The sequence below is a fragment of the Chrysemys picta genome, chromosome 11, assembly GCF_011386835.1.
Source record: "Chrysemys picta bellii isolate R12L10 chromosome 11, ASM1138683v2, whole genome shotgun sequence".
Taxonomy (NCBI): domain Eukaryota; kingdom Metazoa; phylum Chordata; order Testudines; family Emydidae; genus Chrysemys; species Chrysemys picta.
Window position 1 is genome coordinate 40231318 of NC_088801.1, and position 23141 is coordinate 40254458.

The 23141-nt window shown below is 39.1% G+C and overlaps 1 protein-coding gene across 5 annotated transcripts in view; it reads left to right on the forward strand.

The window, feature by feature from the left end:
• Positions 1-23141, forward strand: part of RAPGEF4 (Rap guanine nucleotide exchange factor 4) — a 299132-nt gene that overhangs the window by 122968 nt on the left and 153023 nt on the right. For 4 of the 5 annotated variants that reach the window (XM_065561831.1, XM_065561832.1, XM_008178407.3 and 1 more), the window contains exon 4: positions 4229-4375. In XM_065561831.1, coding sequence (XP_065417903.1) covers positions 4229-4375 — 147 coding nt within the window. Of the gene's footprint in view, positions 1-4228; positions 4376-7945; positions 8082-23141 lie in introns of those variants that run through there. The other variant, XM_024114858.3, reaches the window with a different exon arrangement.

A 23141-nucleotide genomic window follows, 5' to 3' on the forward strand; every position in this document is an offset into this window, starting at 1 on the left:
GGATTCCAACACTTTTTTTCTTTGGGCTTTCTGCTAGGACACATTTTCCTAGGCATTTTAGAGTGAGTTCTGTTCCTTGCTTAACTGCCACTTCCTGGAAGCCAGCAACCTGGACAGACTCTTTATCATCAGGCAAAACACTCCCATCCCCTGAGGGGATAGCCACCAGACAGGAACTGGTTTTACCCACCCCCATTCCTTTGTAGCAAACTGCTTTGCAGGGCTGCAGAGGAATTAGAGAAACTCTCCCATTTCCTCAGCAGTTTCTGTAGCTTGGTTCTTTCCGTCTGGGGCTTCAGCACAAGATTCTTTCTTGCTGCTGACAGAGCTCTGGACAGCCTGAGCCACATTAAAAAAATCGTTACCCAAAAGAATTAGTGTAAGATTATGAGGAGCCACGGCAACAGTTACTTCAGCTTGCAGATCCCCAGTTTCCATGTGCACGTTAGCCAAAGGCACAAGGATTTTGTGATCTCCTACTAACAAAAGCTCTGCCAGCTGTCCTGGCAGTATGTCTTTCTGTTGAACCAGGTCTCTCCTGACCACAGAAATTTCTGCACCAGAATCTCTCCATTCAGGGAATTCTGTGCCATTTACTCTAAAGGCTGTCAGGTGCTTACTGCCTGGCTGTGCAGTGTCAATCTTTAAAAACCCTGTATGATAAGTGGCAATTGCCTGGGGTGCCTCTGTGCTCTGGAAAAACAACGAGGAGTCCAGTGGCACCTTAAAGACTAACAGATTTATTTGGGCATAAGCTTTCGTGGGTAAAAACCCCACTTCTTCAGATGCATGGAGTGAAAATTACAGATACAGGCATAAATATATATTGGCACATGGAGAGAGGGGAGTTACCTTACAAGTGGAGAACCAATGTTGAAGGCCAATTTAGTCAGGGTTGGATGTAGTCCACTCCCAATAACTGAGGAAGAGATTGCCTTCTCTGTCCTCATATCTACTCTAGCGACACAATCATAGGACCCAGCCACACCATCAGAGGCTCCTTCACTTGCACATCTACTAGTGTGATATATGCCATCATGTGCCAGCAATGCCCCTCTGCCATGTACATTGGCTAAACCGGACAGTCTCTACATAAAAGGATAAATGGAAACAAATCAGACATCAGGAATGGTAACATACAAAAGCCAGTAGGAGAACACTTCAGTCTCCCTGTACACTCAATAACAGATTTAAAAGGAGCCATACTTCTAAAAAACAAACAAAAAAACCCTTCAAAAACAGACTTCAAAGAGAAACTGCTGAGCTACTATTCATTTACATACTTAACATCATCAATTTGGGCTTGAATAGGGACTGGGAGTGGCTGGCTCACTACAAAAGCAATTTTCCCTCTTTTGGTATTGACACCTCCTCATCAATTATTGGGAGTGGACTACATCCACCCTGACTGAATTGGCCCTGTTAATACTGGTTCTCCACTTGTAAGGTAACTCCCTTCTCTTCATGTGCCAATATATATTTATGCCTGTATCTGTAATTTTCACTCCATGTATTTGAAGAAGTGGGTTTTTTACCCACGAAAGCCTATGCCCAAATAAATCTGTTAGTCTTTAAGGTGCCACTGGACTCCTCGTTGTTTTTCCAAAGCACAGAGGCACCTCAGGCAATTGCCACTTATCCTTTTTATCCCATAAACACAGTTTTACATCATCATTAGACATAGTCAGGAACTGTTCCTGAGCAACCAAATCACACACTGCTTCAAAGCTTATAATACTTTTTTCCGTTAACCACTTATCCAGTACATCTCTCATTTGGTTCACATAAACCACATTACTTAATCCAGCCCCTCCCTTAAGGCATCTAAATTTTACTCTGTAAATTTCAGGTGTAATCTGAAACTGTTTCAAAACTAATTCCTTAAATTTACCATAGCTTGAAGCATCACTAATTGGCACCTTATTGAATATGTCCAGAGCCCTCCCAGTCAATTTTGCAACCAAAGTCATCATCCTTTGATCCTCAGGAATTGCATGGAGCATGCACAGCCTCTCAAAGGTGATGAAGTATTCAGCAATGTCCCCAGATTTGCTGTATGCCAGACACAAGCGCTTCCACTTGTGAATTTTTGGAGAGGTGGAGCCCCCTGGGGGGGTTCTGTCTCCTCCACTCCATTATGGCCAGTTCATGCTTCATTTCTTTGTCTTTCAGTTCCAGGGCATTTTTCTGCCTGACTGCTTCTGCTTCCATGGCTCTCTGGTGGGCTGCCTCTTGCTCATCAATTTCCATCTGTTTCAATTCTAACTGTCTCTTATGCATTTTTTGCTTTCTTCTACTTGCAATCTGTAGAGCTCCAACTTTTTGGTAGCTTCACTTTCACTCATTTTTATGCTTTTCCTTTCCTTACTTCTCTTGCCTGAAATAAGCAAACAGAAAATAACAAACCAGTAACCACTTTCATAGAATATCAGGGTTGGAAGGGACCTCAGGAGGTCATCTAGTCCAACCCGCTGCTCAAAGCAGGACAAATCCCCAGACAGATATTTGCCCTGATTGCTAAATGGCCCCCTCAAGGATTGAACTCACAACCCTGGGTTTAGGAGGCCAATGCTTAAACCACTGAGCTATCCGTTCCCCCTTTGTCTGTTCACTAGCCAGCACACTTCAAACTTACTTAAAATCACCACCAGTGTCTCATAGCAATAAACTGCGCATATAATCCTGCTTGACTACGCCTCAATGATAGGTTTTCCCCCCTTTAAGGTGCCACCTGATGTACTGAGATACCACTGAGCCTGCCTGTTCTGCCAGCCTGGGCCCCCTTTACCCTGTCTTGCTGAGCCGGGCTCTTAAGCCTCCACTAGCACACGCACAGGCAGGGCCAGGACCGGCTCCAGGCACCAGCTGAGCAAGCTGGTGCTTGGGGCGGCAGATTGTTGGAGGCGGCATTCTACCCAATCCTAGGGCGGCATGGCCGCTTTTTGTTTGTTTGTTTGTTTGTTTGTTTGTTCTTGTTCCGCTCCGGCCGCCCTGTAGGGGGCAGCGGCGCGGAGAACCAGAGCGCCCTGCAGGGCAGCCCTCTTCCTTCCCTCCCCGCCGACCAGAGCGGAGCCCTCGCGGCAGGAGTCGGCGCAGCGGGAGGGGCCGCGTGGCAGCGCCCCTGCTGTAGCCCTGTCCGCCGCCTTCCTGCCCGCTCCCTCTCCCTCCCCCCCCTCCCCTGCACCTGCGCTGCAGGGTTTTTTTTTTGCTTTGCTGTTCTGGCCGCCCCGTTTTTTTTTTTTTTTTTGCTTGGGGCGGCCAAAAAGCCAGAACCGGCCCTGGACAGGGCCACACCCAGCTGCAGAAAGATACAGACACTGAGATCAGCTCTGGGAAGGCTCAGTTTAAGGGACTTGCCCCAGCACTCAAGTGCCCACCTCCCTTGGAGTGCAGACCCAAAGTTTTTGTTTTCTTGCGCTGTATAGAAAAATCTGCAGGATTACCTAAGGCAGGAATCCTTCGTTTGATCCCCACCCCCCTACAAAGGAAAAAGTACCAGCAGTGTCTAAGGTGGTATGTTGTATCAAGTGATCTTATCACCTGACCTGATAGTGTCACAGCTACATCTCTTAGGAAGAAGAGAGATTAGTAGCCTGCCACAGTCTTTTTGTTTCTTCCTAATGGGTCATTGAGGGTGATTGCCTACTGTCTGGTGGGTGTTCCCCCCAAGTACACACACAATTGTAATTGTTACATAGTCAATATTCCTAAGTCTAGATACATAAATGAAACATGCATACAAATTGGATAATCACATTCAGTAAATCATAACCTTTCCAATGATACCTTAAATGAGCCATCTTGTAAAAAGTATATCTTAGTTATGCCATATTCATATCATACACCCCATATTCTTCATAGAAATATGGTTAACCTCACACTCATCATCACAGCTGCCTAAAGGGATACATGACCAGAGATCATGACTTTTTCTTCCAAAGATGGTGGTGACTCCTGTGCTGTGTAGTTTACAGCAAGGCAGATCTGATCCAGCTAATGACAGGGAAAACAGAAGTCCTAAGCACATTCTGAAATCAAGGCTTCCTGCACCACTGGACCAACCCAGCCCTATCCTCCCACTCCAATGTTAAAATGCTTATCCTAGAAAATTAATTAAGACTCTAAGTCTGTGCTGTGTAGCATAATCAGCTGATAAGTGAAATGAAACTACAGACCCCTTCAAAAGCCAGGAATTTAATACATGTCCTTTTTTATTTTTGATTCAAAGGATGCTGTGACAATATGTACCCTGGGAATAGGAACCGCTTTTGGAGAGTCAATTCTGGATAACACCCCTCGCCATGCCACTATTGTTACCAGGGAATACAGTGAGCTACTTCGAATTGAGCAGAAGGATTTCAAAGCACTTTGGGAGGTAAAGCCAAAAGACTTATTGAACAATTAATATAGTTACAGAAAAGTGAAATGTATGTATATAATGACATCATGATTGTGTCTTAATGTGTTCAGTTTTAGCAGAGGAATATAATTTTGTAAACATTTTTTTGGAGAATGAGTTAAATCCACTTGTCCCTTTTTGATACTTCATCTTCTGCAAGATTACATATCCTTATTAATATTTCTTCAAAGACCATCCTGTTTTTTTGTCTTGACAACTTTGCTTAATAAGTTACTCCACAAATGCATTAGTCAGAATTTACTTTAACTGCTGTTTACTTCTCTCCTTAACTTATTTCATAAAATGAAACTAACTCAGATTAACATATTCATTTGAGCCCTCCATTTGCTGGTTTGTCAGATTTATATTTACATTTGACACCAGCTAGTCGAATGACATAGAGCCAGGCCCTGGCTCTGCAGCTACACTGCCCCAGGAGCTCTCAGCCCCGCCGCCCACAGCATTGCGCCGGAGGCGAGGCGAGCTGAGGCTGCGGGGGAGGGGGAACAGCAGGAGAGGGGCCAGAGAGTAGCCTCCTGGGGCTGGCACTCAGGGGCTGGGCAGGAGGGTCCCGCGGGCCGTAGTTTGCCCACCTTTGTACTATAGAATGGGCAGGGCATCAGAGTGCCAAGGTACTGTTGAAACATGTCTGCCGCTGAACACACTGATAGTGGCAGACTTTGCTTCATTGGTTGTGCTTCTGTAACTTACAGCAGAATTTGGCCCAACGTCTTTAGCTCAAATAGAGCTGTAGGAAAATACTTGAGCAAATATGTGAAGAATGCTGTTCCTGCAATACTCTAGGCTCCATCTCACTACAGATTTTACAGTGTTTAAGTGCCTTGCTTAACTACCGCATGCTTTGACCGTCTTGTAACTTGGTTTAGTGTTATGTTTACAGATGGCAAAACTTGTAATGCAGATGGAGTCTTGGATGTTAGTGATGGAAGAAAACAAACCTGGGCTCAGGTTTTGTCAGTTAAAATGTTTTTAGTTCACCTTTCCCTAGATGTAGGACAAGAGGTGTCATCTGTGGTATCCAAGGGATTTCCTTTCTAAAAACAAAGTAATTGGATCTCATCTTTGATAAATGGAAAAAACCCCCAAACCTTTAGCATATGTTTGCTTTTTTCGATTCTGAACGTGGCATGCTTTTAAAAATATTTTCCTCTGTCAGAAACACCTTAAAGATGTTCTAACGAGAATTACAAAGCACTTTGAAAATGTTTTTCCTTTGACTACTCTTACTTAAATGGTTGATACAATGCTGTTTATTTTTACAGAGCAACTTTTATTTTTTATAATGTTTAAATTATAACAACCCAATACAAAAATGGTAGCTGTCATCAAGAGAGAGCTGTCTTGGGAGCGTTTAGCAGTCACTTTTCAGTGTATTTCTGACCTGTCAAAATTTTATACAAAGAATATTGGACATGCTGCAGGTGTCACTCATAGACTGTAGGTCGACTGGCATGTGCTTTCTGTGCACTTTGCAATCAAATTCTTTCTGAATCTTTGTGAAGTCTCTCTTGTGGGCAATATTCCTGAACATCCTGTTCAACAAGAATGCTGAAGAAGTTAGCACTAGTTGGTAGTTTAGGATGTATTAGCAGGACTTGAAATGGGTATTTGGGTTTTGCAAGGCTGCTTTTGTCTCTATGCAGTACATTAATTCCAAAGCCACAACATATGTGGCAGCTAAAAAATAAAAATATTCTTTACAAAGAAGATAGATATTCAAAATATATGTGACTTCTTTATGAAAATCTCTGAAAATATTAGTAATATTATAATGATATTTTCATTGTACCATAAGTGCACATCTTTCCTTTTACAGTAACTTTTTCATGAGTTGTGGGATTGGTGTTGTTCAGGGCTTGTTCTAAGATCAGGTCACCTTTGTTTAGCCACAGCAGATTTTGGCAAACTTGTTCTGACCATGCCGTTCCATAACTTCTATATTTGCATTTATTAAAATGCTCTACATAACTAAGAATGGTCTACAGATTAGTTTTCAGTGGTGTCCTGGGAAAGACAAAAGAGGGCACCACGTCAGCATCATTACAGCAAATATCTTCAGGAAATTAATATTAAAATCCACTGCATACCATTTTCAGCCCTCTGGATAACTAGAGCTGAACTGCAGGGGTAGGATGGGAGAAACTGTTTAATTTCATTAACAAATTCAGGAAGAATTTTAAAGTAAGGCTATCTTTATAAAGTCACACTGTGGTGCCAATTTTGAATCAGTGCTATTTTTGTACAATTTTCTCTGTATATTTGTTTAAATCAAATTGTAAATTGGCTCTATGCCTGTATAAAGTTATACCACTGTAAAAAACAATATTATTGATCTTCTATATTGCTTCATATCCCAGGACACACACAACCTGATAACATAGTTAATGTGTATTTGGCTTAATACAGAACCTGTGACTCTTATTTTAATTAGTGTAGGACTTCATTGAGAATACTTGACCTGAAAAGTAATAGATTTACTTCTATACAGATTTGTGGGGGGGGGGGGGGGGGAAGGGGTGTCTTTTTTTCCTCCCTGAATTTTATAGACTTTGTATATATGGAAATACAGTAGTTCTACCAGATATGTGTAGGAGGGAAGGCAGCTTGTGTTTCTTGGGAAAGAATATTTGAAAAAAAAAAAGGATATTCTTTCTGCCCTTTAAATACGGACAGGATCTTCTATGACCTCCATTTTTAATACTCAGGGAATAAGCCAGTCAAAACAGATGATATCATCCTGATAAGAGCAATTACCAGTGAAAATGGTCAAGTCTTTTCTCTAATGACTATGTCTGTTTAAGCAGCACCCTGTTCATGAACATCTGCTCAGCCTCAGAGTGTGCTCCTCAGAGACGTCTAGTTTTACACCAACAGCTGCTGCAGCACATTGGAGAAGATGAAATCTCTGGCTAAGTTCTTACAGTGAGCTGAACATTATTGCTTGACAAAGAAGCTCTAGGAGGAGTCCAGAATCTCCAGTGTCATGCACTGGCTTATCTCTGGTCTTCCTCTTTAAGGAGTGTTAACACAGTCAAAAAATATTCTTCATGTGAGAACTTATTAGTCGCTCTGTTAGCACTAGACTTACATGGTGTTTTATGAACGTATACTAAGAGACATTCCCTATCCCAAAAAGAACTTACTTTTCCCCTTTGGCATTATCAAGTTAGTACAGAGCTACTTCCTAGCCCTGAATACTGCAAAGGACTAAGAAAACCATATCCAAAAATAAACATAGAAGCAGAAACTACACACCAGGAGCTCTGGTCACGCATATCCTGTTGGGTCTGTGGTTCACTCCGCCTCCAATGTTCTGATTCTTTTAGACAGACAAGGAAAGAACTACATTTATTTGTATGGTGTATCTGTTATAGGAGTTCTCACTACTCTGTCCTCAAGCTTTGTCCTTTCATGCAGTTACGAACTGACTCAAACTAAGACAGGAAGGAAGTGCATCTGCTGGGAGGTGACTTATTTTTAGAAGTCTTTCCTACTACTGTGAATTGCTCAAGCTTCTTGGATAATGCACAAACAGCTAGTTTCCTCTTCTGTGGAATAACATACATTCCCTGAGAGATATTTGATCATGATTAAATGAAGAACTGATCTTTACGTGGCGTGCAGTAACATTGGAGAGAGAAAGAGAGCTGGCCTCTACAAGGTCAGAATGAATACTTTTATTCTTTTTATTTGCATTCAGCAGCATTATACACATTACAGCCTGATAAATAATAGTGTAACTTGTGTCCTGCTGTTGCCCTTCCGATGGTATTCTAGCGGACCTCAGTGTGTCTCACTGCATTGAAATCAGAACTTCTGAAAAAAAAATGCTTTCTCTTGGAAAGTGCTAATGTTACCATTTAATGAGCTGGTCAAAAATGGATCCTCTGTGAAAACACAGGAATTTACAAGTAGATGCAGTGGAAATTTGTTTAAGAAATACAAATATTGAACTGTGTAGTGACTTGAATGTTCCATAGTATTAGATGTGAACTTTTTGAAAGGGTTGGTTAGGTTCTCAAATAATCAGATTAACGGCAATTACTTTGCCCTCAGTGCACATGTACATGATGTCTGTCTGACCTTTCTAATGCAGTCTTCATTTTAGGATGTAGGCACCAATTTTATGTCAGTGGGCCTTCTGTGTGGATCTTAACAACAGGCTGGATGTGTAAAGATTTTCATTCATTTATATTTTCCATTTGATCATTCTTCTTAAACACAGCAAATGAGTTATTTATCTAAACAGTACTGTGTCATTATTAATTGCATTTAAGTGTTTTGGAATTAAATACAGTAGGCTATTTCTGAGAGGTAGGATTTCCCTTTCCTCTTGATAAGTGGAGAACATACATTAAATATTGGTACAGAAGAAGCTTATGTTTTCTCTGTAGTAGAACCTTTCTCAGAATACTGTTTCTTGTGTAAGGAATACTGGGAATCTCGAGTCAGTATCAGCACTTTCTAATTCACCTTTTCACCATTGAGTATTGCATAGCTGATATGTTTCACAGTTAATTTGAGAGGGAGAGTAAACTAGATACAGGAAATGAAATATTGAAATAAAAATGCAAGAGAAAAATCAGATTCAAGACCAGACACTAAATGATTTGGTTGATTTATGGTATACTATTTTGACAGTTTATTGCTCAGTAATCAGTTGCATAAATCATTACTATAATTTATTAATTTCCACTATGCAAGTACAGTACAGATATAAAACCATATAATTAATAAAGTGAAGAATATTTAGCTTAATGGGATGATCGGGTGATTTAAAACAGTGAAGTGTTGAGACCCACATAAGTATAAAAAATATGTGTATGGAATACTCAGCTACATGTAACCACTTAATGGCATCCTCTTCATTAGCTGCTGAAACTCTACCTGGATAGTTCATTTCTCTCATATGGGTTTATTTAAGAAATGGAAAGGAGATCAGGTTATAGTAGATTGCCGTCTGAGCATAGCATTGGGCAACCTGTCAAATACTTGTTTCATCAGACTGAAGAAGAAACAGTCCATGTAATAAGGCAGACAACACACATTACAGGAAAATAAAAATATGGAGAAGTACAAGCTTGTAAAATCTAGTGTCTTGTGTAGTTCAGAAATACACACTTGACCATCAGATGCTTGTGCAAAGGAACAGAGCTAGTGTGAGAGATGCTGAGAAATGTAGTGGTGATTGGCAGACAGAAGATTGTTGCTGGAGTAACACATTAAAAAGTCAGAGCATAGGCTAATTAATAATATGACAGTAGACACAGATTTGGCAGAAAGTGGGGGAAAAGCTTCTTAAGCAGCCAACAGCTCACCTTCGTATCTTGCATAGTACGCCTCTTATGTGTTTTACCAACATGAACAAGGAGAGCTTCCAAAATATTTATTACACTCAAATTAGTGTCAGATTTTGCTCTCGGTTACACTGGTATAAATTCAGAGTTACTCCCATGAAGATGGTGAAATAATACTGGATTTACATAGGTATGACTGAGAGCAGAACTGGCCCAAAGTGTTGCTGTTACTCTGGATTTGATTATTTTGCAATATGCTTTTACAGTTTGTTCTTTAGTTTAAATGTTTATTTTCAAAGAAAAATTCTTAACTTTAATAAATGATGCTCTGTCTGGTAGTGCAGATGTAAATTAATATGGAATGAAATTCTCGCCAAGTAGGTGAATTGAAGAGTACACCAGAAGAAGCTGAAATTGTGTAAGAACACAGCAATAATGGAGCTGTGCTGGTGGAAGGTGGAATGCTGAATACTTGCCCAGCTTTTGTGGCTCTGTGGCAGGCCATAATGGGTCATAAGCGTGTACCTCAGTGAGGGGCTTTGCTTAAGCAAAAGTCTCTCTAGCAGTATTTGTTCCCAAACCCTCCTCAACTGCTTTTGAGATAAGTTAAGAGACTTTTAGTAAGGGAGCAGACATAAGATGGAATCTGTCTTTTATAAAATCCTTGAGAATGGCAGGAAAAAAATAGGCATCTATTTGAGGTTGGGATGTTTTCTTTATGTCTGAGGAGACAGTACATGACAGATATCAGATGTAGTTTTGTTTGCAATCAGAGAACTATATGGAGTCCTATCACATGTACTATGTATATATTTATGGCTGTTTCACCTGAAAGGTGGTTTAATACTCTTTACCTCTATTTATGGCTTGAATTAAATGTTAACAGATGAATTTTTATTTCCAGTCATCGATCTGTCATCTCATTAGATTTCATTAACAAAGTAAGGTCAGGTCTGGTCAGTTCTTGAGTGGGAGACCTCCAGGGAAAACCTAAGGTGCTATCCAGAAGTGGTTCGGAGTATCTCAATATTGTCCCTCTGAGACTTTAGCAAACCAGAGATGCCTTTATAGTGCTCTTTCAGATCTATAAAGATATAAAGCTGAAGCACTGAGGTTATGATAAATCACATGGCACATTTGAAAGAGTGGGCAAATTATATTCTGCCTTCCTGGGTAGTTTTATTTGGATGTATTCATCACTTCTTGTAACAAAATTGCTGTATATTATATAACACTCTTTATGACAAATCTATCTTCTTCTGTGAGGACTTTACTGGTAATTGTCTTAGAAGAGAAATCACCAACTGTTCAGAATTTCCATGGCAGTCATCCAGAGGAATTTTTCTGTTGGAGCTGATGGTGCTGGTAAGCATGCTGAACTGATTTTGTAAATGCTTACAAATAATGTAGTGGGATTATGTTCAGTAAGATCATAATCAATGGTGATCTACTCTATTTCAATTGATGCGCTGTGTCCTTATGTATGATATGCAGTATTGCCATGCAGATACAATTTATGCGAAAGACTAAAGGGGCCAAGTGGCATTAAATCCACTTGTCTACACAAACATTTTAGTTTGTGGCAAACTGGGGTGTAAATTTACCCCACTCTAGCCTGCCATGCACTGTCTGTGTGGGCCCTGCTGCTGCACACTAATAGTTACTTAGGCACTTTGAGCTACTTCCATTTCAAAGCAGAGTTTCCATTTCACTTTAGTTATCCTTGGTTTAAGGTGACAGAGTCTTGGGAATCTTCTTAAGCAATTAAAAGGGTGGTCTCTGCAGATGTTTTGAGGCTGCTATTTCTCCTGGAATTTGTACAGCTAAAGTTGCATTTTATCCAATGAACTTGTTTTATTTTTAATTAATGCTAAAAGCACTTTTGATCCTGAGCAGCCAGCTAATATTTGTAAAATGGCATCTCTATCATTGTATGTTATTCCTTCATTTAACATATGACACAATTCCCATTTTGAGAAGCATAGTTGTGGACTTCAGTTGATAGAAAGTAATGAATGAAAGAAAGATTTGCAAGACTCACAAGAGACTTTCAAGATTTGCAAAACAGTCTCTCTGTCTTTCTTGCCAAATGTTAACTTTTTTTGTTAAATGTTTGCTTCAGTGACAAACAGTGCAGCACCATGCGTACACAAGAAAATCGCTGTATTAAAATTTAATTAATCTTGTCCAGAATTTGTGTTAAATTGACTGGCGCTTTGGTTCTGACTGGATTTGTAGTTGGTGAGGACTTTCATCGCCTTAGAACGGATACCAAAGTAATCAACTGCGAAAGCTGTGCTTATACTTCTGGACCTTTTGATTTAACACAGTTTATCCATTCTTCTGCTCAAGCTCATGGTTATGGGGATGAGGTTATTTTGGGCATTGACACTTCCTAATCTCTCAGTCAATGTTGCCATCTCAGTTTTTGGTTTCTTTACAAATGAATCTTTCTTTTTCATCTTGCACAAAAGATTAATCTGTTATCCACCCCAGAGACAGTTCAATTCCTTCAGGGTCTCAAGTAAAATATATTCATTGCTTAGTTAGAGGTTTCCTTTTAATAATGAGATATATTGCTGTTTTATGTAACTCTACAGTACTGGGTATTTCAATGTGTCCCTTAAAGGCATTGCTTTAAAGAGCATACTACGTCTGTGCGCTTGGTGCTTATGCTTATAATGGACAAGACAAATAATAATATCATTTATTACATCAATATATGTTTTAACATTTACATTTTTAATTCATCAGTTTCAGATACTGGCAGTTAAAAAAAATTAATATACAGGTCCTTGATAATAAACAGTGAAAGATCTTTTTGCAGATTAATGAGCAAGCAAGCAAACAGAAAAGCAGTGATAGTGCATCAGATTGTACCCTGTTCACTTTTCTGATGTGTAGCTTAGTTTTTTTAAATATTTTTATAAATTTTTGTGAGTAACACATAAGATATGCCTTATAAAACCTACTTATTGTTGGTTTCCCCTTCCGAGAGGCTTGAGTAGCCAGCATCTAAACAAATCCAACTATTTAAATCTAGTCTAGGTGTGTAGTACAAGAAATGGTCTAATTTTTTTGTTAAAGATCTTGGTCTGTGTAGGGTATAACAGTAGAGTTAAAAGCCTTTCCTTTCCCCAGAATATATTCCAAGTTTTAAAATAGAAGTGCTCCCCTTCTAGGATATAAGCAGGAGACCCTTTGCCCTTTCCATGAGGCTAGTTTCTCCCACTACCATGGGTGAAAACCTGACCTTATTGAAGTCCATCGGAGTTACTCCATTTCAGTTGGGCGAGGATTTCATCCCAGATTACCACTTCTTGTTTCCTTTTAGTACCTGCAGTTTGGCCATCTCATCATCTATGAGGTTTATGTTCTCTACATCTTTTGCCACTTCTTTGCTGTTTCCACATCTTTACCTAGGTGACAGGAAATGAGAGGGTTGGGCTGTCAAGTAGATTTGAGGGCCAGTTGTTCAGGGGCTCCATGTAAATCAGACAGGTATAGGCATAGATAGATAGATAGATAGATAGATATAAATTAAAAGCAATAGATATGCTCAGGTAAGTCAAATTAAAGATTTACAAATTATACAAATTCCATATGCACCAGTATAATCTAACATTTAGAAATGAAATTATATCAAAGTTAAAAGCAAATTTCTTCTTAATAGGAAGATAATTGCTATACAGGATCCATCCAATGGGCCATATTCCAGTATTCTGTCTCCAACTCTGCCCTGTACCAAATGCTTCAGAAAAAGGTTCAAGAATCCTTGTGTAACAAGGCATGCTGGCACTATTCTGTTCCTGTTTCAGCCCAAATAAGAAGGTAATTCTGAGACTTGTAGTTTCCAGGGTTGATGGGAGATAGAGGAACAGCAAGAAATGCTGGGGAGACATGCAGTGGGATAAAAGAGTTATATGTCATAGTCATTTGTTTGAGGGCAGTTATATAATCGGAGTTTAAAATTGCCATCCTGCATTTAGTATTTATTGATATAAATTCAGACTGCTTATATATCAGCCTCCAGTCTTCTCCTGAGTAATCTGTCTTTAATTTTACATTCCACCTCCTGGTTGAACTTTGAAAATATCCCTTCGAGTACCAATCAAAAACATCATCTTGGAGTATTAATCACTCAACTTTCCAAATATAGCTGAGACTCATTCAGTTATTTTCCCAAACTGTATTAAGATATCGTTTGAGTAACAAAAATGGGCAGAAATGACCAGCTGTAATATCATATGTTTTGTTTTATCATTGAAAAAGATATTGATATTTCTTTATCAAACACATCAGTCAACCTAATTATGCCTTTTCTACACACAGTTTAAAATAGATACCTAAATAATATACTAGTTGATCTAGAGTTTATATTAGATACGATGTTATGTAACATAACATTACATAACTATAATTATTACTATTGGGTTGTATAATCTAATTTTGATGAGTTAATCTTTCATATTGGAAAATTTTATTATGTTTAAAAAAATAAAATCAACATGATGAATCCTCACTACAGCATTCCGCTAATAATATTTTGTTGAGAAGTAGGCAAAGTCCACCTTCTATATCAGGAGTTTGATTTGTCTTGTGCACCCCAAGTTTCACCTCACTTAAAAATTACTTGCTTACAAAATCAGACACAGCACACTATTACTGAAAAATTGCTTATTTTCTCATTTTTGCCATATAATTATAAAATAAATCAAATGAAATATAAATATTGTACTTACATTTCAGTTATAGTATATAGAGCAGTATAAGCAAGTCAATGTCTCTAAGAAATTTTAGCTTATACTGACTTAGCTAGTGCTTGTTATGTAGCCTGTTGTAAAACTAGGCAAATATCTAGATGAGTTGATGTACCCACTGGAAGACCTCAGCGTACCCCCAGGGGTACACATACCCTTGGTTGAAAACCACTGTTCTATATGATGTATTGGATCTGGGATTAGCCTGGTGTACAGTCTTCAAAAAATATATATTCCTTCGTTATCCCATGTAACCATGTGTGTAATATCTATATGTATTGTGTGTGCACACGTGTGTGATTAATACAATATGCATGTTAAATATAAATATAACTATACATATATATATGTATGTTAAATGATATAGCTTATGCTTGCTCTCACCAACTGATACTGCAAACCGTAAGCATGAAAGGAGATAATCCTCATTGGACACCTGCCATGTAGCTTTGCAAAAACTGTAACCAGCAGTTGGAATCTGCAGGATGAAAAACAGCTCCAGCTCTTCATTCCACCAGCAAAATGTAGAGCACCAGTATCAGAAGATGCCACCCATCTGCCAAGTGATTCCAGCACTGTAGACTGACTCTCTTAGAGCACTGGGAAATAATAAACCAAAACGAACATTGTCCTCAAGTAAAAATAAACCCTCAGCCTTTGGCTATCTTACTGCTGTTGCCCCCAGACCAATCATTTATTTTTTTTATTCTGTACACATTCATATGTGTACATATTCAGAGGCATGTTTTGGGCTGTGCAGTCTGACTTATCTGAATTGGGTCCTGGCCAATTAAATCTTCCTATGGCACTACAAAATATTGTATTTTTCTTAAATTTAATTTTGGGGAATTTTTTTTTTTTTTGGCTGTGTATGCTCTTTTGTTTAATTATCTCTGGAGGTAATGCTATAATCTCTATCTAATCTATCTATTTTAACTATCTAATCTATCTACACACACTCAAAAGCCTGTTTCCTTTCTGCCTCCATTTCCTAGACATAACCATTTTATTGGTTCATTTTTCTTCCCCAAATGAATGAATTTGATTTTTAACTTTGTTTGAAGTCAAAGCCAAAATTCCCATTGACTTCAGTGGTGCAGGAGCATGCCCTGAGCTCTCTGGCAATCCCTGGCTGCTGGAAATGCCCTTTGGAACCAGTAAATGGGTGTACAGCAGTACAGTCCTGAGGGCTGAAAAAGTCCCTTAATTGTCCCAGGATTCACACTCCCCCACCGGTTAGACAGACCCTTGCACTCTTTCAGCTGTGTTGCCTGTGGGAGCAAAAAGTAGTAAAAGTTTAGTCGCTTAAGTAAGCAGACATGACAATGAATACACAGAAGTAGCAGATTTGATTATTTAGATTATTTATTATTTTACATAGTGCCTTTTCAGAGTAGAATCACATCTTACACTATCCTAGAGCATAGAATGGCTGGAGCATTTATCTTTGAGTTGCTGTATTACTGTGAGCTGTGCAGAGTGCTTTGAGCCATATCAAGTATGACATGAAACCTATGATAGAAAACCAAATTCTATTCTATAAATAACATTAAAGTTTACCAGTAAATGCTGGCAATATGAATGAATCACAGCTCCAATTTCTTTACATAAATGTGACCCAATTCTAAAATATATCAGATGTATATCAGCGTGTGTTATTTTTTCGAGTAGTTAGTGCCTGAGGTATGGTTGTTTAAAATATTATATATTGTCAGATGATGGTAGAAACTCACATTGAAACTCTTTGCAGGATATTTCTGTCAGATGTGATTATATTCATTTTTTACTGGGAGTTGCCCCATGAAGAATGATACCCGTTTTAATAAATAAATATCTTACACTGAGACACGGACTTCTTTTGTTTTTCCTCAACAAAATGAAGGGTTTCCTGCCTCTGTGCCTTTCTGATGAATAATATAATGAGACTTCAGGAAGTGACAGATGGTACCAGTCAGGTTGTAAGTATTTGTATTTTAACTGAATTATTGACAACTTTGTGCTCTCAAATCATATCTAATTTCTATACAGTTGAGACCTGCAGGACATACTGGAAATATCTCAGGAATCTAGCAGAGCAATCATAATCTTACATGATGGTACTTGTTGGACCCAGATGCCCTATATTATAATATCACCTACTTTTTATATAGCACCTTTAATCAGTAGACCTCTAAGCACTTTACAAAGGAGGTCAATATCGTTATCCCTATTTCTACACATGGGGAAAATGAGGCACAGAGAGGAGAAGTGACTTTCTCAGGATCGCTCTGCAGGCCCATGCAGCCCAGTCCAGTGCTCCATCTACTATGTTGCTGGTGTCCATTAACTGGGCAGTGTCTTTGGGCAGGATTGTCAGTTAATCTCTCTTGAGTATGATGTAGTGCATAGATGTGCTGCACAGGAGCAGACAAGAGCCCATATGGTTCCAAGGGGAAAGTGATCTGCTGTGCTGACTAGTTTATTGCGTGTGGGATAGTAGCCCAGCAGAAACTACTCCCCAGAGAAAGTGCTCCTGTTGCCCAGTCTGTGCCCATTTGAAGTCAATAGAAGTGACAGGTGCTCAGCGTCACTCAAGATTAGACCCTTTCATTGTAAACTGTCTCTGGAGCAGTGATTGCATATATCCATAAAGTACTACATACACTGTTGCTGTATACGTGTTGGCTATTATTCTCTGCATCCAACCTGTGTGCTATGTTTCTATCTTGTTTCAGAGTGAAAAATATCCTGCATAAAGATTCTCTCTGTGTGGTTAAAGATTTATATCGTTCTTTCAGTGTTCATGGCATGCATAAAGTTCCATTAACATTTTAAGGGCCAAATTCATACTTGGCATAAAGTCTGTCTCAGTTACACTGGGACTCAGTTTGGCCCATAAAGTGTTAATTATGACTAGTTCTTTTGTGCAAGGGAAACACATGTTTAAAGGTCAATGGAGCCTTTTAAGAAAGATCAATATCTATATAAGCCAGATTCTAAGATGGTGTAAATAGCTTGTTACATGATGTTGTTCTAATTTTTATATTATCTCACTTCTTGGGATTTCACTTTCACTGCGGAAGTCAGAGAATTCCCTTGCTTTAGTCTAGGAAATTTGCTGCAGTTTTCTGTATGTACAGAAAAGCTCTCTCCCCCCTCCCCCTGCTCCCACCCTCCGCTCCCCATAAGAAGTGAAAGAGGTCACTCTTCCTGAGTTTATTTTGGAAAGTTTTTGATGGACCAACTTAACCTGTGGTTTACTTAGAAAATAGCAGTCCTACTGTGGGGATTAGGCCGATTTCCATGGACCTTCGTAACGACTAGAGCTAGGTCTGAATTGAGGAGTGGAGGCACAGCCAGCATCATTACATAGCATGGGGCTTTTATACCAACCCTGAACTTCTAAAGGTCAAATTCTGCTTTCAGATACATATGAACAGCTTCTAGTTGAAGCCAATAGGTCAAATGGAATTATGTTTGCTTACGCCAGTGGTGGCTTTAGCCCAATGGTTGCTGCTCATGTGTCCAAGGCAGAATTTGTCCCATACTGTTTGCAGGGTTCTAGTGATGAATTTCAATTGTGAAGGATTGATTACAACTCTTTGAAAAATGGATCCCATATCATAGTGATTTTTTATTTATCCATTTTCGTATTATCTATCCTATGTTTTTATAAAATCTTATAGACGGAATAATTGTATAGTGCTTTTTTGGTGTTTTTTTTTTGCTTAAAAATGTAGCCAAAATTCTATTAAATTACCTTTGTAACTGGCAGTTAAATGTCCAAATTTAGCTAAAATTAACAAAATCTTGCAAAATTCAGGTATTTTTATTTAAGTTGTCCAATACTTCATTTATGAAAAGGATGTGTGGGGCAACAGAATACTGACAAAATTATTGCCACATTGCAGAAATGCAGTATAAATCATATAGTCTAAAATCCAAAAAAGCTTTTATAGTAAAAAGAAAAAGCAACCCTGTTTTGAAAACTGTTAAAGAATAATGAATAGTGTCTGTATATTAAATATATTCCTTTTTAAATGAACACATTTGAATGGCTTTCTTTGTATAAGAATGATTTGCTGTAATAGAAAACTCTAACCATGTGACACTCCCCAAAATCAGGACTCCTCAGCTTGAAGAAAATAAATAGAAATATATATGGAAGTTTTTCATAACCAGCATTTTCTTCTGAATAGTATCTTAACTAAAAGATTAACTATAAAGATTCTGCTGGGTTAGAAGGACTTGAATCTCCTGCATTGTGGACCTGTGTCTTGTCATTTTTACTGCCACATCAAGGCTCTTCTTTTGCACTTGGCATTAATCAGACTACTCCATCAGGAGAAGTGGGATAGAATTCTTGTATTGTCAGTTGCTCTGAGTGGCAAGTTAAGGAGCAGCAGCAAATATCCAAGGCTTCTTGGACTGCGCAGGCTGGGTTCTGGCAAATTACATCATCTTAAAAACTGTCTTCCCAGTAGAAGCATAGGGTGACATTCTTCATTTACAGTACATCCATGCAATCCTCTTGATTTCATTGTGACTGGTGATGTAACTGAGGGTACAATTTGGTCCATAGTGTTTACTCTAGCACAGCGGTTCTCAAAATGTGTGTCGGGACTCCAAAGTGGGTTGCGACCCCATTTTAATGAGGTCGCCAGGGCTGGCAATACACTTGCTGGCCAAAGCCTGAGCGCTACTGCCCAGGGCCGAATCCAAAGCCCAGGGGCTTCAGCCACAGGTGGTGGCACTCAGGTTACAGCAACCCCCGCCTGGGGCTGAAGTCCTTGGTCTTTGACTTTGCCCCCCACCCCCACCTGACGCAGTGGGGCTTGGGTGGGCTCAGGCTTCAATCCCCCCTCCTGGAGTCATGTAGTAATTTTTGTTGTCAGAATGCTGTTGCAGTGAGAACCCCTGCTAGCACATCATACAAAGACTTCATCTAGTCCTGTGTCCAATCTCCAGCAGCGATCAATATCTGATAGCTTAGAAAGGTCGGGGTGGGGGAGGGACCTTTAATGAACCTTGCCATTTATTTATGCAGTACTAAATACAAAGGGAAACAACATGCTGAGAGAGAATCCTGGAATTGGATAAACAAAAAGACTGGCATGTTTCTTTCCTCTCAGCCCTCAGGACTTGATTCGGCCTTATCCTGACTTTTAGAACTGGAATACAATTTTTTTTTTTAAATCAGACTTGTAATTAGTTGAAAACAAAGAGGATCATAGCACAGAAGATCGAAATGGAAATGAAAAAGGCCTATTAGATCATGCTTTCCATCTCTCTGCCAGAGGGGGATTGTTTCATATATAGTTCACTTTCTAGTGTTTAGTTTAGTCTAATTTTAAATATCATAAGTGATGGGAGCTGCACTTGGGAGAATATTCCACAGTCAAATGCATCTCACATTATTTAAGAAATTTATTCTGATATTCAGACTAAATTTTCTTTTTTAAAATTTCATCCTATTATTCCTACTTATATCACCTCTCTGTCATCATTTACGGCCTTCAAGTATTTGTATACTGTTGTCTCCGTTTTGTCATCTCTCAACAAATTTTACACGTGTGTTTTAATTTTCCTGAAAAGCTAGTTCCTCCAGCTCTGGATAATTTTTGTTGATGTATCCTGAACTCTCTTCAATTTGTCACGGTCTTTGTTAATATGGTGCCTAGCAATTAACACAGCATTCCAGATATGGTCATAACAGAGCCACAAGGAGTGTGATTGTTACTGCCCTACTCTGTGACATGATGCCTCTTTGAATACAGCCCAATATTGCATTGGCCTATTTGCAGCCATATCTGCAACACGTCTAATTTGCTGTCTACTATCTCCCCTGCGGTGGTCACCATTAAGCAGTCATTATTTGCCAACAGTTACCATTCACTGGTGTTTAAGATGATAGCATTTCCCCTTATATTTAGAAAGGCTATAGTTTGGTAACTGTTGTGTCTGATAGTAAAGGTAGAAATTTGAATGGTGACCGATGCACTTTAGTTCTTTTTCAACATTACTGCTTCCCAGGTTTCTCCTTCCCATTGAGTATCTCTTTCAGATTGTTTGTTTCTCCAGAAAAAATGTATTTTTCCAAGTTGAACCTCAATTTTGTTGTTTTCTCCCAAGGTTTTTGACCTCTCTAGGTTCCTTTGTATTATTTTCCTGTTCTGATAGGTGTTCACAACTCCTCCTAATTTAGGATAATTTGTATTTCATTAACGAACATGTTGTTTACTCTCTCTTGATAAATTATTAATGAAAATATTAAATGGGACAGGATCTAAAACCAATCCATTTGGTACTCTGTTAGATACCCTATCCCCCACCCTCCATATCTATATGTTGCCATGTTTAATCACCTTTCGTTTTTGTTCATTTAGTCAGTTTTTAATCCCGATAGTGCTTCTCTCCAAATCCTTGTCAGTTAATTTTTCAGATGAGATTTCATGACATTAAATATCAGATACCTTAATGAAATGCAAATATATTATATCTACTGCATTTTCTTAATCCACTAATTTGGTGATGGATTTTTATAAAAGAATCTCTCTTTCCCCAACAAGTTTGTCGGTAAGATTTATTTAACTGGTTTATGAATTAATTAACATCAAGGCAATGTGGAGGAACCTCAGTCTAAATGCAATGGTATCCATAAATATTCACCCATTAGATAATTTAAATACTTTCTTGCTTGTTTTTATGTTAACTCTAAGGTGCCTAGACATCTTAAGTCAAATGCAGCCTGGAGTGAACTGGTGTCATTTCCATAGAAGTCTTTTGGCCAAATCTTTTAGTGCCAGCATTGGTGGTGTAAATTACTTTTGGCTGTACACTGTTAGAAAATGGATGTAAGTGGGGAATTTTCACTGATTTGCCATTTGAAGATGTGCAAAAGTGAGTGTAACGTCATCCATGGGGTGGAGGGAAAGGTGCAGAAAAAGCTGTTGACAGAAGTGCATAATAAAAGCAGCCCCACTGATCTCTTTCTCTCCCAACACATACTTTACCCTATCCCTGCATTACCCCCAACTGTCCCAGAACCAAATTCAACCCTGGCATAAGCTGATACAACTTTTATTGCATTCTTGTTTTGCACTCCCACCGAGTTCCAAATTAAAGCAAGTTACACTGTTTTGACACTTACCCCTGTTTCCCAATCACCTTCCATTATGAATTTGGTTCCTTGGCAACAGGTGTGCTGTATAAACTTTTAAATACGTAAACTAAATTAAATTTACTAACTGATCTTCTGTGGCAGTGAATTCCACTGATTAACTGTAGGCTGCATTACAGGTTACAGATGTATTGCCTGGCAATTGAATGTTCTCTTGTTTCCATGTTTCAGGGCTGAGTAAAGAGGAGGGAATGATCAGTTTCTGTTATACCTCTTCTTCATTTGGCATGACCTTAATGTTTCCCTTCAAAGTTTCCTTTTTTTGCGTCATTGCCTGATTTTTGTTCTCCTACTGAAAATTTGTCTTGGCTTTTGCAAATAAGCATTTAAAGGTCTGGAATATAAACAGAAATAGAACAATTGCAGCCTGTACACTGGAGAAGCTGTGATTTTTAATGCATATGCAGTGGATTTGAGTGAACAGCTGAAATTTATTTTCGAAAACATAAATTTGCTAAAAAACACCCCTACACTCCATCCCCTTTTGTTTGATTTCTGTAAATATTCATGTGAAAGTTTAATAAACAAGATTGTTCACCAAAACAGTGAATTTAGAACTCATAAATGGGAACATGCTCCCCAGAAGCCAGATTATAAATGTTGCACCCATCTGTCTCTATTACTGACATAGCTGAAACAAACAAGTCCATTCTCTGTGTTCTAGCCTGAGGGTCTCCATAGTGCTAGCTGTTCCACTTCCTCCCAATTGCCTTGCTTCCCTAAAAGCAACAAAAATAAGCCACAGAAGCAAGGAAACTTCTTCAATCTGACAAGAATGGCAAAATGCAGGGGTTTGCTCAGGCTGGGACAGCAAAGAAGAGGACAGGGTCACAGTAGGGAAGAGTTGGAGGCCTGGATCCATAGAGCTTTAGCAGCTCTTAAACTTTACTATATAGCAATATCCCAGGTTGGGTGTGGAGCCGGGCCCTTGTTCCAGCCTGCCTTAGCCTTTTGCAATGCACCTCCCTTGGGAGAGAACACTAAAGCCCCAAGCTCATTGACTGTGAAACTAGAGTGAGGGTTTAGGTTCCAGAAACTTTTACCACTTTAGTATCTCTCCTTAGAAGTTGCGGGATGCAGTTTTCCTCTCAGATGGACTGAGTGAGAATCCCCCCCACAATATTAAATCTCTTAGTAAAAAGTTTTATTGGGGGAAAAAAATGGAGTAAAATAAAAAAAAATCTAGATTTATGCTTAGTGACAGAGTGCTGGGCAACAGCGATTGAGCCAGCACTCTGTTCACTGCAACTCTAATTAATTACTCTAGAGCAGACCTCAATAAGAAGAGCTGTGCCTAATTGATGGGCTGAGGAGATCTAATTAGGCCATTAGGCTGATTGTAGGAAAGGCACAGGAGGGAAGTAGGAGAGGGAGAATGCAGAAAGAGAAATGAGGAAAGGAAGAGAGTCATTGCTCTTCCCTTCTTGTCTCAAGAATGGAGGGCTCCCTTGGACTATAGGGGTGAGGCTAGAGAGTATAAGGGTGATGGACGCTAATATTGTAAA